Source organism: Ostrinia nubilalis, chromosome 5 (assembly GCF_963855985.1).
Source record: "Ostrinia nubilalis chromosome 5, ilOstNubi1.1, whole genome shotgun sequence".
In the NCBI taxonomy this organism is placed as follows: domain Eukaryota; kingdom Metazoa; phylum Arthropoda; class Insecta; order Lepidoptera; family Crambidae; genus Ostrinia; species Ostrinia nubilalis.
Genome location: NC_087092.1, coordinates 10,995,342 through 11,015,011, shown reverse-complemented (window position 1 = coordinate 11,015,011; position 19,670 = coordinate 10,995,342). Strand labels below are relative to the sequence as shown.

The 19,670-nt window shown below is 36.6% G+C and overlaps 1 protein-coding gene across 1 annotated transcript in view; it reads right to left on the bottom strand.

Annotated features, from left to right (window-relative positions):
• LOC135072139 (Ca(2+)/calmodulin-responsive adenylate cyclase-like) overlaps positions 1-19,670 on the bottom strand; it is a 101,167-nt gene that overhangs the window by 21,003 nt on the left and 60,494 nt on the right. Inside the window, exons 4-5 of the mRNA XM_063966091.1 lie at positions 14,403-14,514; positions 12,943-13,070 (exon numbers count right to left, since the gene is read on the bottom strand). Of these exons, the coding sequence (XP_063822161.1) occupies positions 12,943-13,070; positions 14,403-14,514 (240 nt within the window). The remainder of the gene's footprint in view (positions 1-12,942; positions 13,071-14,402; positions 14,515-19,670) is intronic.

The window sequence follows — 19,670 nt, the reverse complement described above, 5'->3', positions numbered from 1 at the left end:
TTCAGGAGCAGTTCACTGAATTTACCATGCATTCTTGTATGGTGTATCTTATAAGAATGGGTATACAAGATTGCGTGGTATATTAAACAAGGTAGTGACGTGCTAATATCTAGACTTACATATTAAGATACTAGTAGAAATGACTCGCATACATAAATTTGAATAACTTGGATTGACCAGTCCCCGAAAGCAGCGCCTGTTCACAGACATGACGAGTGAACCAGCCATCGCTTCACTCGACCATATTAGAGGGAATGTAACGACCTTGGAACTTATTAACCACCAGCGAGCTCGTAACAGTAGGCAAATTTACAATGTCACAACTCTCCTCTGTTCCAACTCACCTCGGTCTCCCCTACTGATTATCTCTTGGATTTACCACTAATAAAGACATAAGACCTACGTCTTACTTAACTTGCTCCGTAATATAGGCAATAGTGCCAGCGAAATTGAATTATAATCCGAGCGAGTTGCGTAGGCAGATGGGAAGTTAATCCGAGGACGCCTAACACAATTACGATATGTTAATTTGCTATTGTTGTGCTCCCGACACATTGGAAACGTGGATCTTCACCGCAACGTTGTCGGCTGTTATTTAATTGCGAACCTATTGGCTGCAACGTCACTAATGACTGGGTATAATTAGGTGCGGTTTAGTTTCTATTTTATCAACCATAAGTAATACAATGTAGGAAGTAATAGAAATACCGTAGCACGATGAACCGACGGCTGATAACGAAGAAAGCTCCTTTTATACGATCAACACTCATGATCGTCAGTCAACTGCCATCAAGAAATTCCAACAAAACGGTCACTGTTACGCATAAGGTGGTCTGAAAATTATTTTATGTATAGTAACTTCAAGAATAAGAAGCTCCTAAACTAGATCCTGGATGAATAGGTGACTTCTAAAACATATACGTAGAGCAGCGTCTTTATATGTCGGAAGTATCTCAGGCATCTAAAAACTTTATAACACCGTGCCTCCGGTGTCAAGTCTGACGCTAAGACGCTTTCCGTGCTCCCAGGAGAGCTTCTATTGTTTGTTGTGCAGAGCTTTTAAAATGTTCAAACATTATGGCAAAATGAACTTAAAAAGGTGAAAAATGTTGGGCCATTAGCAACAAAATGTGTTTGATCATATACAGAACCCCTAACCAGACCTACTTACACATAGCATAGTCAGTTTGCCTTAACATCTAATGACTACAACTTACCGAGCAAACATCTAGTTACATTATTTGTCTGCCCCGTCAACCCTTCCCATTCCTGTCACCATCGGGGCCGCCCTGGGGGCTACTCCGCAAACAAGAGTTCGCATTTTCGGCTCTTTTATATCCCTGTCGCTCTATACTAGTTCCAGTCACGTGCAAGTGCGATAGACAGAGTCGAAAATACGTAAATCGCGTTACGGAGTAGGTTACAGACAGAATACAAATCACGGGTCACCGCCCGCCCGGAAGGAGGCAGCTGACGTAGCGTTTGATAGAACGCCTTTGCTCACTTATCGTAAAACAAACGCAAAATAATCACACTAATGCTGTATTCACAGGCTTTAGGTTACTCGTTTTGTTAACATAACCTTAACATATTGGCGGGTAGGCAATATCAGCCTATTCAACGTAGTCAGGTTTGGATTTACATATTTGAAAGAGTTTTATTTTTTTAGCGTTATAAAAATCGACGAATTTGCAGAATTCAAATTGTGTTACCTTTTCTAGAAATCCGAACACAGTCTCGTTTTTGGGCTTTTACTGAAAGGTAGGGTTTTACTGTAATACCAAAAGAAAACATCAGCCGGTTTCATATAAGTACATTCATGAAAAAAGTTTAAAAGCTGGTTATATTTAACAACTAGACACAATGTTCTAGAAAAATAACAAAGCCCGAAGTCGCTGAATTGCTTGTAAGTCACAACTTTAGTCAAAGTTCAGGCTAAACGACTGCGAACTTTTGAGAAGTAGACACTTTTGTTGTAGGCTTCAAATAAGAGTTTTGTGCAAAAGTTTAAAATTGGACTGGAAACCGTCTCGAATTGCTCGGCAAACCAAATAGACAATAAAGTAACTTTTGAAAACAAAAAGGTTTTAATCATCTAGTCTTATTTAGTTCCGCGAACTTAATAAGATCAGAAAAGGTTTCGGAGTTCTGAAAGTCAGAGCATCATTTGCGAAGAGCTTTCCCCCTGGGGATATCTTGCCTAAAACGAGTGGATTATTATTAATATTAATGCTATTACACTAGCGGAAAATATAACAGTATTTTTGCATAAGAAAAATCCCTCGATTTAGGTATTTATTGATCGACAGACTTTAAACATTTATGAACTAGCTTTTTCCGCCGTCTTCGCTACGCCGGATTTGAGTTTGTCACAGAGTCTCTCACATGCGGGTGCTCCAAAAACTCCAAATAAACCAAAATCACTTTGATAGATACGAGTAGATAGCCTGCTTGAAGTTGAAGTTGGATTAGATTATTTATAATTATGCGAATCTAATTACCTATGTATGGTGGAGGTAAATTAAAACAAGTGGCTAGCTACACCTACTGCTAAATGTCAAATGTAAGAAGGTTGAGTGAAACGCGCTGTAACCGCCCGTCTGGCGTTATCGCGATATGTTAAAGTGGACTTGGCAATCTTGACCGACGTTTATAAATTATGCCGAATGCACGGAACTTGCGGAATTCCGAGAAGAGCCACTGACGAACGTAAATAAACATTGATATTTAGACGGACATTGTAAATTAATTGCAGTCACAGTAATCGGGCAGATAACGACCTAGCCAGCACTCCAGATATGAATGGTTTGCGTAGTCGATAGTGATAATAACAATTTATTAAATGCTTAGCGCTTGGGACACAGCTTAAAACGAAGATAAAAAAGCGAACACAGCAAAGATAAAAAGTTTACATTAACTCTTCTTTCGCTCATTCATTACAGCCATATAGGTACTTAGTCCTGCCGTCTTGCGCTACCTGCATGCAGATGTTTCCGTCTACCTTTACCAGATCATCGCTGCATCGGTCTACCGTATGGAAAGGCCTACCTACCTACATACACTACTTTTTTTGGTCCGTGGTCGCTAATCTACTAAAGAATTGCTCTGCCCCGACGGACATCAATAGGCACTTTTAATTATGTCATAGGTATTTTAAATTATCTTGATTGTTTGACTCATTAGATCTAACTTCATTCCATCAGTATTTAGGATCGTGACCCATCTTGAACATCATACTCTTAACAAGCTACGACATTTTAATGTCTCTGAAATTCAACGGTCGTATCTAATGAACTCGTAAATTAATGTACGCGTCAAAACAAAACAAGACAAAGTAACTTCAGACTATTTTAGAACTTTTTGGACGCCTATTAATTGAACTCATCAATCTAACTTATAGCTCTTGTATGTCACAACACGAAAATTTCTAAAGCGGAAACATATTATTATTTTTACATAAATAAAACGTTTATTAGTACATAGATAAACGTTTAAAATAAGAGGTTACACCTCTATTTATCATAAGTACCTACCATAGATAAATTCAAGGGTGAAAGGATCATCTTTTGGTATTATTTAGTGAGGCCTTGAAGATACGAATGAATAGGCGTCGTCTGGGTAAGCTTGCTCCATGACAGATCACATACGCTTAACGCTTCAGTGAGGCGTATTTAAGATTTAAAGAAGTCCCTTTAATAAAAATAAAATTATATTCAAGATCTCCTTTTCTATTATACCTAAGATTTTATTTTTTGGTTTTATCGTCTAGCTAGCCAAGTAGATTTAAGGCATTCACAATCTGAAGGCGTGAGGCATATACATACTTAGTGTAAAACTTGATCTGGACTATATGAACTTGAGTCGTTGGACGAAACAAGCACGAAAAAGAAACTAAGAAAGTTTTCATGTCATCTCATAATGCATTGTCAGCACATCAAGCTTAACACTCTATTTGCAACAAAAATGGATCGACTGTACACCGCAGTACAGGGGCTTAGTGTGAGTTTACATCAATCGTATTCGATATAGACTGTGTAAAAAAATGACATTACTTTGACTTTGACAAACGTCAAAAATCTGTCAAACTCCTTACAAAAAGCACCGGCATAGTTGCGTCTTTCCGTTCTATACATGGCCAGAACGCACCCATAGGAAACTGCTCGTGTATATTTCGGAGTGCCCGTTTGTAAATCTGTGACTCCAAACTATACACGAATTTTGCGTACTGATCGTGTATAGTTTGGAGGAGCTTAGTAAAAAAAGTCATCTCCAAACTATACTCGATTAGTTTCTACTACACCACTTACACTTGACTAGAGTGTGTTTAGTTAATATTGATTTAGTAAAATTCAGTAAAATATGGAACTATATTTAAAATTACATTTATTTGATATTATTACATAAAATATTATTATTTTACTGAATCTATAATAAATCTAGATTTTTAAAACTATTGTAAGTGGTTTTTGAAATTAAATTGATTAGGTAGATTTCAAATTAAATAACAATTTAATTAATATGAGAGAGAGTGAGAGAAGAAAGTTCAACGCGCATTAAATACAATATTATGCGAGACTTTAAATGCTAGGTTTGTATTGTCGGCCGTTTGGTGTAGTGGTTCGAGGTGGTAGCGGGTTCGATTCCCGCACAGTACAAACATTTGTGTGCATGAACATATTTGTTTGTATTGGACTGGGTGTTTTCTATGTATAATAAGTATGTATTTACATAAAAAAGTGTTTAATTATGTTTATATCCGTTGTCTAGTACCCATAGTACAAGCTTTGCTTAGTTTGGGACTAGAAGCGCAGTGTAAAATGTCTAAGGATATTTATTTATTATTTATTTATTTTATTTATTAACTTCTATCTCAAGAACAAAATCATTTTGACATATTTCCATACCTACAATTGGTGAAATATCTTGTTTCTAAACAAATATCTTTTCTATGGCAGAATAAGAAACACCAAAAAATCCTTTATCAAAACAATGACACGTGTCGTAAGATGATTCAATGTTTAAAGTAGACACGCAGATATGAATTAATCTATCTATATAAATAAAAATGAATTGATGTTCGTTAGTCTGATTAAAACTCGAGAACGGCTGGGCCGATTGAGCTGATTTTGGTTTTAAAATGTTTGTCGTAGTCCAGGGTAGGTCTAAACGGTGAGCAAATACGCGCGCGATATTGTTTTTCTGTAACAGACAAAATTCCACGCGAGCGAAGCCGCGGGCGGAAAGCTAGTATGTAATAGAAAGAGAGGTCAATAAGTCAAAATGACTAGCATGCAACTACTCGCGTATAAATTGTAATCACGCACTTATTACAATACATACATGATTAGTCCGTATGCGTACTGGCGATGTATATTTTGGAGGAAGATAATTGACCTAAGTCACTACAAAGTATACGCGAGCAGTACGCAGCGTATGCGTACTGGTCGTGTATAGTTTGGAGGAGCTTAGTAAAAAAAGTCATATCCAAACTATACTCGATTAGTTTCACACCCTTGCGTTCTGGCTATGTATAGAATGGAAAGACGCGGCATAGTTACCGTTAAAGTTAGGTGGTGCAACTCAGCCTAAATGTATGACGGATTGTACAGCCTCTAGTGGATACTTTCAAGAACTAAAATCTTCATAGATTTTTTGACGCACTCGATATCGAATACGTTTGATGTAAACTCACACTACGCCCCCAGGTGCCCGAACACAACATTAGCCAAACATGATATGCACACAGTGCACCAGGGAGCGTGCCATTTTATGGCCGATTGTATTGACAAGCGGCCGCTAGTCTCTGTCAACATATCCCGTGTTTGAACATGCACCTATATTGGCTGCCTATAGTGTACTACAGTGTACACTGGTGGCTGCCTACAGCACCTACTGCCACCAGCGGTTAGGGCTGTTAGCTGGCATTTGCATATAAATTGCGTTTAATGTCCACTAGTTAATGTTTGGCCTGAAAATAATCGGTTTGACAGACAGTTTCAATGTATTCGTGGCACTATAATTAGCTAAGCGTACTGGTATCGCACTAACATTTAATTTAAATTATCCATCGGAATTTACTCAGCATTAAACTGTTTTTTTTTTTAATTCTTGTAGAATCAAACATGAAAAAGCGTTATGAATTTATACATATAATGATATTGTTCGAAATAAAAGCATTTATGCGTTTCTGAAAATAAATAACAGATTTATTGCTCAAAACCTAACTTTACAGTTTTCAAAACAGAATTCTATTTTCTATGAAATAAAATGTTAGCTCACCTGAAAATAAATAACAGAATTAACATTCAAAGCTCTTATTCCGTTTCATTAACCGATTTAAAACAATATTAACATTTTATCGGTAATTTATAAAATACATCTCCATGACACATGACATGCTCGTGTGACATGACATTTTACTCTTAAAGAAAAATAAACCAAAGACAACCTACAAAATAGGTTTTCTTTACATCTCCCCCCCTAGGAGAGAACAATTATTTTAAGTAATTGTTCATTCATTATGCATTGGGTATAGTTTTGTAATGTGATAGAAATTTGATTCCGATTTCTGGTGGCCGGTATCTACTTCATAGATTGTATTTGATATCTTCTTCAAAATTTTGTATGGACCAATTCTCAATTCATCCATCTTCTTCCTATTCAATCGATTTCCGTTCTCTACGTAGACTCTATCTCCCTCTTCCAATTTATAGTCTTCTCTACGCTGGTCGAATATCTTCTTATTATAATTGTGAGATTTTATTGTGTTTTCCAGAGTAAACCAGAGTAAACCAAAATTTTCTTCATTTTTGTCACCTAGTACATCAGGAATCTTGACAGAAATCTTTCAGCATCAATGTGTTCATTAAAATTTATTTCACATTTATTTACATAACTGTTTTTTGGTTTTAATACCCCAGTTTGTAAATTTTCTTCATTTTTGTCACCTAGTACATCAGGAATCTTGACAGAAATCTTTCAGCATTAATGTGTTCATTAAAATTTATTTCACATTTATTTACATAACTGTTTTCTGGTTTTAATACCCCAGTTTGTAAATTTTCTTCATTTTTGTCACCTAGTACATCAGGAATCTTGACATTTTGTGAATTTAAACAAACATTATGCTGGTAGTCTTTGTTACTTAAGTCCTCTTCAATACAAGTTACATCTCTTTGTTTTCGATTGTTGCCCTGTATGATCATTTAATGATATTGTTCGAAATAAAAGCATTTATGTCACATGACATTTTACTCTTAAAGAAAAATAAACCAAAGACAACCTACAAAATAGGTTTTCTTTACATACATAAATATTCCTATTCCTACCCCAAATGTTTTTTTGGTCACGCACGTTTTGTCGTAATTTAAACACCGGCCATTGAGCAAAGCGGGTCAAATGTCTAGAACCCAGGATTTATTACGCAGACAACCCTGGAAGTTGAACTAGTGGTGCTAGAGATTGCCTCCGAAAGCAGCCATCGGTCGTTTTTCCGCAATATTGGGCCCTTGTATAGACGCGAGCACACTAAAATATTGTGCCAAGTTCGTATTTGCGAACTGTCGCGACACTATTTATGGCACTCAGTAAACGCAGTTATGGTACTCTTTATTAAAATGACAAATGAACATACTTCCAACAATGAGTTACATGTACTTTAACATCTTCATTGTTAAAGTCGTAAATCAATTTCTGGGAACATAGGTAATTTGGGTCAAGATCGAGTAATCTTATGGAACGTACGAGTATCTATTCTTAAATAAACCTCGCGGAATGACGCACTGTGTTGACAGCTGAGTCGTTTTGAAAAGTTTTTGTAAACAAAGCATAGTTCAAAAGTTATTGAGAATCGCGGCGGAGACGGGAGACTGTGAATCCATCTCGAAGGCGCCACTTCAGAATTAATTTTCTATTCTGACGGCCGCCGATGCGGTGAATGATCGCATACATAAAGCTGGATTTTTGATACATCACTTTTCATGAAGAAAAGATTGGAATTTCGTTACACTGACAGTAAATTATGGAAGACCACTGATTGTAAATCAGTAGCTAGTTGAAATAGTTTCGTGATCACAGCATTCTTTGACGCAGTTCGTTAATTATTATGTGGCATCTTTAGTTACTACCGTCGTCCCTAAATTTATTACGTACCTATTTCAAGATGTATATTATTGTAAAATTACAAAGGAGACGAGAAAAGCTTTCCGAGAATATTACAGCGCAGTCATATCCCGACGCCTTTCCAAGATAAATTGAAGTCGAGTGGTGCCGGGAAATAAATAACACGTTTTACTGTCTTGTCATTTTCCCGTAGCGATTACATTATCATTTTATTTCAATAAAATTCATGTTCATGCATAGTGCTTTTAAGTTTCATCTTGTTCTCTAGAAATTTATTGATTATGGAAAGCATTTTTCTTTCAGTGCGCCTACGATATAAGCATAACGAGAGAAAGTAGTAATCTATGTATCTCATACTGTAGCTTTAGTTAGCTTTAGTAGAAGTTTAGATTCGAGCATCTTACTTAAAAATAGTAACTAACATAATTATGGTGCGTACTTACGTCCTTTACAAATCGAATGTCAAACCTTCTTTACATCCCTGAATTTTTAATAAGTTGGCAACAATCATATTTCAATGAGCAGTTAAAGCAGCATAGCATTTTTTTCGGATACCTAAGCCAATACATTAAAAACGCATACAAAAAGAACCTACGTCAATAGCGAATCGACAGCATACATTAACCCTTCACACCACGAGTTCGCATGTTTAAATGGGTTTCGAAAATAGGAAAAAGTTTTCAGTTTGCTTTTTACCAAAGACAACATTGGCCCATCGCTAATCGCTTTAAAATTAAGTTGTAACTAGATCGAATCAAAACTTTACGGTAAATTGAGCAAAAACGGTCGTGCTTGTTATCTTAGTTAAAGCTCGTTATAATCTCATGATTGGTAGCCCAAAATATTGTTCCGCAAAACTAAATGTGCTCTAATTCAATGCTCGTAATTGCGAATTTGACTTTGATATTTTCAAAAAATTAGAGGATGCCAAAATTGAAGCATCAAATTTTGATTAGGAATCGCAATTTATTATTTGTCGTTTTAAATTCGTGCTAATGGCAAAGCAGCAGAACTGTGTAAACGAACTAAAGACATACTCTTAATTCAGTGTTGTTAATTGTTAAGAGGCGAATAAAGAACTTTTAATTACCTTATTTATCTAAATTTAGATCAGTCTAGTAAACCAACCCAATGCCAACTTTTACAACGAACATAAGATATTACATAGATTTTTGAAGTGGCGACAACAAAGGAAAGGACAATTTACGTTTTCCATAATTGTCCTTAAACGGAATAAACCCTCACTGGTTACCAAATCTGATTAAACACTTATCGAGATGACATCAAATTATCTACATTTTAATCATATTAACCTGATTTATCTCGAAATTAGATCAACCCGATCGCTTGCAACCTCAACTCGGCTCGGGGCGCCTGCGGTCGGCGGCCGGTGTTGGCTGTCCCGACTCCTCTTACAACGCCGTTATACAACTATCTCGTTATTTTCTGAACTTATCTTCATTTTAATCATGGAAAACTTTATGAACATGTTGTTATTTAGTACCCATTATGGGCTGTATTCTGATACTGTAGTGGTAAATTATATGCTTTTGAAGAAAAAGGAAAAACAACTTTTTGTGCCAACCTACTCATACAAACCATAAAGGATAATGACCATAAAAACATAAAAAAGACAAAAGAGATAAAAAATAAAAATAAGTATCAAAGAGGATTGCTGGTGTAACTGCCAGCAACATGTGTTTATGTAATTATGTGTAACTGAAACGATTCCCAACGAAAAACGTATTACTTAGTTACGGTGCGCCCTAAGTATGCCTTTGGGATACCTTGTGACAATAATAGGTACGTATCGCTGATTAATTTATAGATTAGTAAGTTATTAAAATTTAGTACGACTTGAGGCCATAACTCGGTAGATTTATGGTTTTTGGTCATGTAAACAATACCATTAAACGGCAATTATAAAACGACCTTCGCGAGCGATATAAAACAATCATTTAATAGTATTCCAGACAAAGAAATTGCGATTCTTAATTTGGGAATGAGGAAAAAATATCATTTGTTTCACGGTCTGGCGCTAATTTTTGCGTCGTGTAATGAGAATGAGAAAATAACGGTAATTTAGAGGAGTAAAAACTTGTCACCCGGCCACCCAGCCCGTGGTCTTGGTCAGATAAGGTTGCCACACTACATTCCGTCTAAGGACCTAGTGACCTTGCATCTATCAGAGGGTGGGCCACACAAGACGGTGCATAGGGTTGTCAATATTGTTTTAAATTTGCATCATTTATACAAATATCGTCTTCCTGTACAACACTGTAAAAACAGTTACTGAAATCAAAGTGAAGTGTCAATAAAATTAAACGTGTATTAAACTGACACCGTGATTTACAACCACTTCCATCCTGCCATATAAAATTAGCACCATCGTTAAAAACTCTTCAGCAAACAATGTTAGCATAGTCATTGACAGTTACGATTTCCAGCTATAAATCAGCGGATATGCTATTTCTGAAACGCACGTAAATATCCCTAGACGCCGGCGAAGACGAAGGAAAATTGATTTGCAAATTCAATTTGGGTTTTAACAAGCTATGAAAGTCAAACGGCGCTACCACGGGCGTCGGGACAAAGACATCGAATAGCGTGGGTTTTTATCAGTGTTATAGTGGTTCCAGTAGTAGATAATGATGTGGCTGTGAGGTATGATCACAAAGAGGGTATTTAATTTTAGCCTTGCTCCTTTGATGAGCCAATATGGCGATAAGCACGTATCGCGGCACGCTCGGCTGCGCGCGCTCGCCGCTCGACACACGTGCCGGGACCCTGTTATTATTTATGGATTATAGCGCGTAAAAACATAAATAAATTCACAGTGAAACGACAAGGAAAGTGGAAACAATTTGAATATTGGTGCGGAAAAATTCATCTCCGCGGAAGCTCGTGAGCAAAAAGGATTTTTTATTCACACGCTATACAAATAGTTTAGGATAGTGTTTTATGTAAAACTGTTTTAAATTAAATCCTTTGGCAATTAAAAACTTTAGAGAAAAATGTTTTCTACTTTCTAGTTCTTGCCTTGATACATAAATAGTAAATAATGAAAACATGTCGTCTATATTTGTTCGAAAAATACACTATACAGTGTAACGGTGGCCAAAAGGCCTGGTGAAATAATTCTTCCGTATTTCAGTTACTATCTAAGGAAATCCAATTAAATCCAGCGGGCGGTATAATAAGGTTGTACAGGTTATACCATCTCCACAAGATATTGTGTTGAACTAAATTAAAGGATTTATTGTAACCGCTGAAAACTGGGTAAAACATTCAATTAACGTCTCTCAAAGCTCCCGCTTCCGTTGTTACATTAAATTTAACTTTAAGTAACAAATTGTCGAGATTCGTATATTATAGAGTTGTCAAGATGTGGTGGCGCTTAAGAAAAGTTGAAAGAAGTAAATTATTCAGTCGCGATGAAAGACCTAAGTTTCAGCTTTTATACGGGATTCTGCGAAACACAATTTGCTTTAAATATAATTTTATTAAGAACCTTTCTTCCCTCTAAAAACTTAGGTCGGTAAATGTTTGGTTAAAAATTTAAACAATTGTTTACTTTGTTAATTATGTTTGCGCTTGGCAGATTTTTAACGATTGATGATAAACATAATAATGCGTTTTATCATTGGGCAGAAAGTATATCATTGAACAGACATTTAAATTATTAATTTATTGAGATTTTGTAAGTAACGTAATTCCAAATAATATCAATAATATGTATAACAGTTATTATCATTGTCAAGGTCGAACCCCAAAGTTTGGGGATCCTATCCTATCGATAAATTCTTGAAACTTGAGCTTGAGCTTAAAATTGGCAATAAATTCCTACATACATTATGTTTACATACAGTTACTAATCATCTTATAATATTTAATAAAATAAAAGTGAAGGAACAGCAAAGGTCATTGAGGTTTATTTTAGAAGATTTTTATCAACAACAGAACGTAGAAGCTGTAATACGATGAAAAGGAATGCTCCTATATTTACCTCCAAGAAACGGTTCGCGAGTTTCAGAAACGATTTTGTGTAAAGGGTATGTTATCCTTTTACAAGACTATCGGGTTCTATTGGTATCGTATCGTATAGATATTATTACATTCCTTCTATTCGATGACGGTTGACGGATATATTTAAAAACATGGCAGTTTAAACAAACAAACTTGGCCTTCACTGGTTGAGTTTTTGCTGGCGGTCTAACTGTTGTTCCCGGAAACAAGGGAGTTCAGCGAGGGGATCGATGTGTGAAGGATTATCATAGGTATCGTATGTCTATGTGGGTCGCGCAGCATCTTGCTATTTGAATTTTACATTTTTCAAATTCTAATATCCGTAACCGAAATTATCCGAAACTTATTCGGATTCGATTCGGATTAACGGATAATCCGAAATTATTTCATATTCGTAACCGAAACAGGTATAATATTATTCTAATATCAGTAACCGTATCAATAACCGAAACTTCATATCCTTAACATCCCTGGAATATACCCTACCCTAAGTAGGTTGCGTGGGACGTCCACCCACAAGGTGGACCAACGACCTGATAAAGGTAGCAGGAAGACGCTGGATGCAGGCCGCTACCAACTGTGCGATGTGGAAGTCATTGGGGGAGGCCTATGTTCAGCAGTGGACGTCGTGACTGAAATGATGATGAAGTAGGTTTCTAAAGCCCGGTCTGTGAGCACGTAGAATTTTGTCCAATGACCCCAAGCTACCCATCCTTATCGCTCGCGCGTAATTATCTCGTAACAAAATTCTACGTGCTCGCAGACCAGACTATAGACGGACTACAGTGTACTCACGCGATGGCGTCGATCATGTCGAGCCCCATCTCGACGGTGCAGCGCGCGTGGTCGGAGCGCGGCTCGGGGAGCCCGGACACGCAGTAGTAACAGTCGCCCAGGATCTTGATGCGGAGGCAGTGGTTATCCTGCACAAGATTATCAGTCATCAATGATACCTCATCACCAATTGTATAAAAGAAAAAACTTTTATTGGGACTGTGCAATCAGCAATAATGGAAACACAAACAGCTCTCGCAAAACTATGACATTGTCGTTTTAACCAAAAGACGGACGGTAGCCAGCTGAAGTGGCAATGGGCAGGGTACATAGTACGCAGAACTGACGGCCGGGGCAGCAGGGTTCTGGAATGGAGGCCGCGTACTGGAAAACGCAGCGTGGGACGTCCACCCACAAGGTGGACCGACGACATCATAAAGGTAGCATGAAGGCGCTGGACGCAGGCCGCTACCAATCGATCAACATGGAAAACATTGGGGGAGGCATATGTTCAGCAGTGGACGTCCTATGGCTGAAATGATGATGATGATGATAAACCAAAAGACGTTCACTGCTGGACAAAGATGTGGAGCCAATCCTAACATTAATAATGTATTAGGTCTGAACCCGTGTAATCACAAACAGCTCTCGCAAAACATGCTATGATCTTGACGTTTCAACCAAAAGACGTCCACTACTGGATTAGGATGGGGAGCTAATCCAAACGTAAATACATATTTCTTCAGTTAGTGGTAGGTTTGAACCCGTAGATAACAAAGAATAGAACACTTCTCTCAACAAAGGAACGATATAAATATACTTTGCGGCTGCAATTCTAAGCGGGCCCAGGAGTGCACTTACGCGAACGAAATTGAAGAGGAAACTCAACCTATTTGTAAGAACAGTCGCGAATACAGCCGCTATTGTTCTAACTAATGTCTTGGGAGATTACAGCGTAGTATCGACGTTTGCTCGGGATTACGACAAAGCCTGATTCGATTTGTTCGTGTCCGAGCTTTGGATTTCTCTTTGGTTTAAGATGGATTTAGAGGCAATCTAAACAACAATCTGTTCTTGTATAACTCGATTAAGATTAGAATCAAATGTATAAGTATACGCTACAATTTAAAACAATTTTCTTGCACAAGTTTTCTTGAGGACATTGGGTACCTAAGTAGCACGTTAATTTACAAATACAATTTTTGACGAATAATTGTATAAACTTCCAAAATTAATACAGTGTAAAGAGATAAGAAGAAGTAATAAAGGGCGCAGTATTACTTTATCGCAATTATACACAGAGTATGTCAGTAGAGTATTTCATATTATGGCCTTGACACTTGCCTGGACGTGCGTTGAAGGAAGAGTTGTTGAGTGATTATTTTCATCGACAATTTCAGGCAGTTCTACAATAATAAAATAAAAATAGCGTAATATCTTTATTACAATGCAGTTAAGATAAAAATAGCGTAACATCTTACGTTGGCAAGCTGGTCGAATCGGCCGAAGAGTTCGTTCAGCAGCCGCACCAACTCCTGAGCACTGCACTGCGAAGCGAGCACCGTGAACCCCACGATATCCGCGAACAGGATACTGTAACAATACACTTTATTTATTACTCTGTACAAGTAATTCTGTCTTCCCAACCTACCTTCCCAATCCCTCTGGTAGAGTGAGGAGTGTAGAGGAAATGACCTCCTACAGTGCAGAAAATGACGAAACTGCTTATTGCGAGTTTACACCAAAAGTCATCCGCAAGCGACTCCGTAAAAAATACATTACATGTATGACAAATTTTACAGCGTAGGTACCTAGCGGATGCTTTCAAAAACTAAAATTTTCATAGATTTATAACGACAACGTTCAATGCAAACTCGCACTAAGCACACTGATGATGATGATGAATTGACTCTGGTTCCAGACCTCATGTCCAGGCAAATTCTGCTGAATAATAAATACCGGACTGCAAAAACGAGGGGGACTTGCTAACTTGAATATCACCAACAATAAGATAAGATGGTGGCTATTGGATGAAGGATAATGGTATTCACTCCAGCAAACAATGTAATACTTGTGTGACAACTGCTTAGTTATTGGTAATTCAAAGATAAACATAAATAAACCCTGAACATATATTATCAATGAATGAATAAATGTTTACGTTAAGTAAGTACGCATATTTATACTCGTTATGTATGTACAATGTACATTCATATGTATCCAACCGATAAACCACACCATCATACATAAACATTTGTATTCCCAGTTTGGTATATAAAACCAATATCACCTTACTTATGTACACATAAATTTAACCGTTTGCGTAGGAGTTATTTCTATGTACATTAAATAACTAAGATCGTTATCCACAACAACCGTTAGAATTATCGTTTTAATGAAAGTGGTCTTTTAAAAAACCTTCCATCGTAAAAGGGTTTTATTCAACTTTGATATTAAAAGCATATTTTCATTGTAAATTGGGAAAGTAAGTAGAGTAACATCTACGATGTATAAGTACCTAACTGCCACGAGGTTCCAAAGATTAATCCGTTTCCTCCACATCCTAACTTTACGCAACAATGTTGAAAGTCGCTTCATCTCTACGAAGTTCTAGACTTCTACCCACATGCGGGAGTTGGCTAATCCCTCAGGGACTATCCGTTAAATAATACCTATATTACACCCTATACCGGCTACCCCACTAACATCGTTTACTTGGAGGTGGCAACGTTAAGAAAATATAATAACAAGTGTGCTTAGTTGGATATTACAGACAGACTAAGGCTTGGTTGCACCATCTTACTTTGATTTTAACAATTACGTCAAAAATATGTCAAACTCCATACAAAAAGCACCGGTTATCGTAATAGTTACCGTTAAAGTTAGGTGGTGCAACTCAGCCGAAGTAAACTTGAAGCCCGAGTAAGATAGTAATGGAGCTGAGATTGTTATACCAATTCAGTGTAAGACTCTATATTGCATTTTCAACATTTAAAGGCTTGTACACAAAACTGCGATGCATTGCCGCATCGTAAAAATCTACGAACTCCCAATAGCAATACGTGTTCCAGTTTTTTGCGTTGCGAATTCACATCGCGCCGATTCGCAATTTCTGTACAAGCCCTAATAGCCAGTTGATTAAAATGCGTTGCGTCCAATAATTATGTAGTTTATCTGTATGTATCTTCTATACACGTTTTAATAAATGTATTATTATTTATTGCTGAAACAGAGGCATTAACATTATTTACGTTAACTCATGTAGATACATTTATAAATATTCATGAATACAACGAGATGATGTTCAAAGCCTAATATTTACCTGTATATGAGGCTTGCTTACATTGTATCGCCCTCTCATTAATTATGCATGCTACCGATTCATAATGTTTTATCTATTTTTGGTTACTGCCAGATGGTCAGTTTATTATTCCTATATTTGATAAGTTTATAATAGACGAAGGACAGCATAAGCCGTTAGGTCCCGATTTAGATAAAGAAAACGTCAATGACAGCTCGTAAAATCTGACATCAAAATTGTGGCCAAAATTATAACAACCCACTCCCACATGATGGAGAAGACTAGTTTATACACGGTACCTAAGTGATATGTCACATAAATAAACTTAGGTCTATATTTTGAATGTCATCTAAAGTTAGATTTATATTTTCGTTTTAGTACCAGATTTTCCATATACATAATTTACTCGTAGCAGTCTATTTTTAAATTCATTTTTTTGATGCGCCTAACAAATAAAATTAACTAAATGGCTCCTGAGGGAGGGACGAATAGACAATAATATTAAATTAAATTAGTGGAAATCCGCCGAGTATTATCTTGGGCGACGCGTGAACTTTAACTCATATCATAGCCATTGTTTGGCGCATCATTGTTCGCCTGTATGCTAGCAGGGTTGTCTACTGAAAAGATAGAGCTGGCCTTAGATTGTCTTCTAACGTTTTAAGAACGTTACCTACTCTTGATTTGATGAAAACTAGACTCAAACTCAAGCATGGACTCGATCCTGTCCCCCTAGACAAAATGCAAAATGTGACAGTTTTTATGTCGAAAGATTTTAGTCTCTCTCTTTACATTAATTAAAGACAAAAATAGAAGAAGTATTTTTGTATATCTTGCTTGGATCAATTTATTGTTTTTTGCCACAAACCTGAGACATCTAGAGTTTAATAAACAGAAAGATGCCAAGCGTGGCGATTCAGGCAAAACCCCTTCATGGAAATCCTTGGGGGAGGTCTATGACTAGCAGTGGGCGTCATTTGGCATGAAAAAACAAAATGAAAGAACTGAGTATTTTTGGAAAAACTATTAATTCACTATCTTCCAATCATGGTACTGGCAACCCTGTGAGCTGGACTTGTGTGCCAAAAGCCCTGGCTTTCATTGCTTCTGTGACAACGGCAGAGAATTTATATGGTCCTGGCAAACACGGAATCTCGCTCCACCATCACATCAGCATTCTTGAATCGTGTACCTCCAAACAATTGTGATTGGACTACGAATAACTACGAATACAATGTTTGTAAAAAAAAGAGACAAAGATTCTTGAATCGTGTACCTCCAAACAATTGTGATTGGACTACGAATAACTACGAATACAATGTTTGTAAAAAAAAGAGACAAAGTTTTATGTTTTTGTAGAAAAACAATATTTGAGCGCGTAAAGCAAGTTAAGTTTCGGTAACAAAGCTTGTCTTGGAAAAAATGGAATAAAGTTTCCTAGAAAAGCTTTATTTCTAGAAAGGTTCTTGTATCGTGGAATATCGCATTACAGAAGTAAGATAAACCGTTATAAGCCTTTGGATTCAAGCTAAATCAAAGTTGAAGATTCTAAACTACATTTGAAATTCAATCGGGGAGTTTTTCTTTTCGCATTCCGTCGACTTGATTGATTTCTACCTCTAAACTTTAAAGGTTGGTTTAGAAATAGATTAGTTTAGTTCCAGTGGCTCGTTAGCGTCTATTTGCCATGCACTAATGATCGCTGTGTCTATAAAGTGATACCATTTACATACTGCCAGTCTGATACGGTGTAATTAACTTCTACGGCTTCAAAGCTTCCTACGGTAAGTATTGGAAAACGGTTTTCACATTACGCGAATGAATAAGATCGTACCTATACTACTTATTATGTTTCGTAGTTTCATTCAAGATGGAATATGATACTGGCTGGGTTGCACCATCGCCACCATCTTACTTTAACTTTGACAAACGTCAAAAATCTGTCAAACTCCATACAAAAGGCACCGGTTATTGTTATATTTACGGTTTTAAAGTAAGTTGGTGAAACTCAGCCTTAATATACTTACATCTATCTTTATTTTTAATGGTTTGCGTGTTTCAATTTCAATACAGTATCAGCAGCTGTTGTAGGTTTGATGAAATCTATGAAAAAATTAATTAATGTGTTCAACACTAGCATAAGTGTGAGCATAAGTATGTTTATCCGTGTTTCTATATAGTTGTCATTTTATTATAATTATTATTAATTCAATTAGTTACGCATCTCCGTATTAAATTCCGCTTCCACTTATCAAATAATATGTACCTAAATACGAGTACATACAATAATTTCTGTTGCTGAAATGTTACATCCTGAAATAAACCTAACAAAGCAATTACGTACTTCCAATATTCACCAGCTCACGTTAATTAATTTCAAAGATTACTCCGTTTTGAAACTAAAGCCCCATTTCATATTCTGAACAAGAAACAATAAATTGAGTTTCACTGTAAGATGTGCACATAACTTTGTTGCTGCTCCAGAAACACAATCAGTTGATTCCATTTGCATTAATCAGTGCGATGTTTACTGGCGCCCGCAACAAATGTGTAGTAAGCCTTGAATCTTGAATAGAACTGAATAATTATAAGCAATAAAAGCTCTACAATACTTGCTGAAATACATATTTGTATTTCTATAAGAAAGAAGGCTATAAGAAAAAAGTTTCAGCAGTTTCATCTGATTTTTTTTTTGGAATTGCCGTGAAAGTTTATATGGAGTAATTTATAAGATTACTACTCCTAATAAAGATATCTGTTATATGCAAGTTTAGCGGTATGCTATATGTAAATTCAAAAAATACAAAACAACACTATACCACCAGCAACCACAGGATTTATTAAAGTTCTTTAGTATTTATTCTTGTAATTAGCATGAGCCTATGAGCATAACATCATACTCATACATCAGTGACAAATATAACCATACATTTTTTTTAACTTCCATCCTATAGCTAATCATGCCTATTTATATCAGGACACATCATCGCTGAAACACGTAGGTAGTAATAATTTATTGTTATTTAAAGTTAGTACTGAAATCAGATACAGATAGTACGTATTTCATTTTATATGCTACACAATACTGACAATCACTGAATTCAGGCTACTGTATCCGCAGGAAGTATTTTCTTTCAGAAAAGCTGAGAGTAATACTCAAACGTAGTAAGTCGTACGACTACGATAATACGTTTGAATCAACCACAGTATTAAACTACCCTCCCAAACATTGCGAGTACCTACGCCTATCCTAATCGGAAAAATCTAGACTTAATTTAAAAAAACTGCACTGAAACATGCGAAAGTCGAATAAACTTAGCAATTTAGCGCAGGCTGGGACCTAGACAGACTACGCCTAGGGTCTGGTCTAGACGATTTATGAACAACGGGAAGCTCACCATTGTGGCCGAGGTTTGTAATATCACGCCGTCTGGGAGTCAGTCCAGTC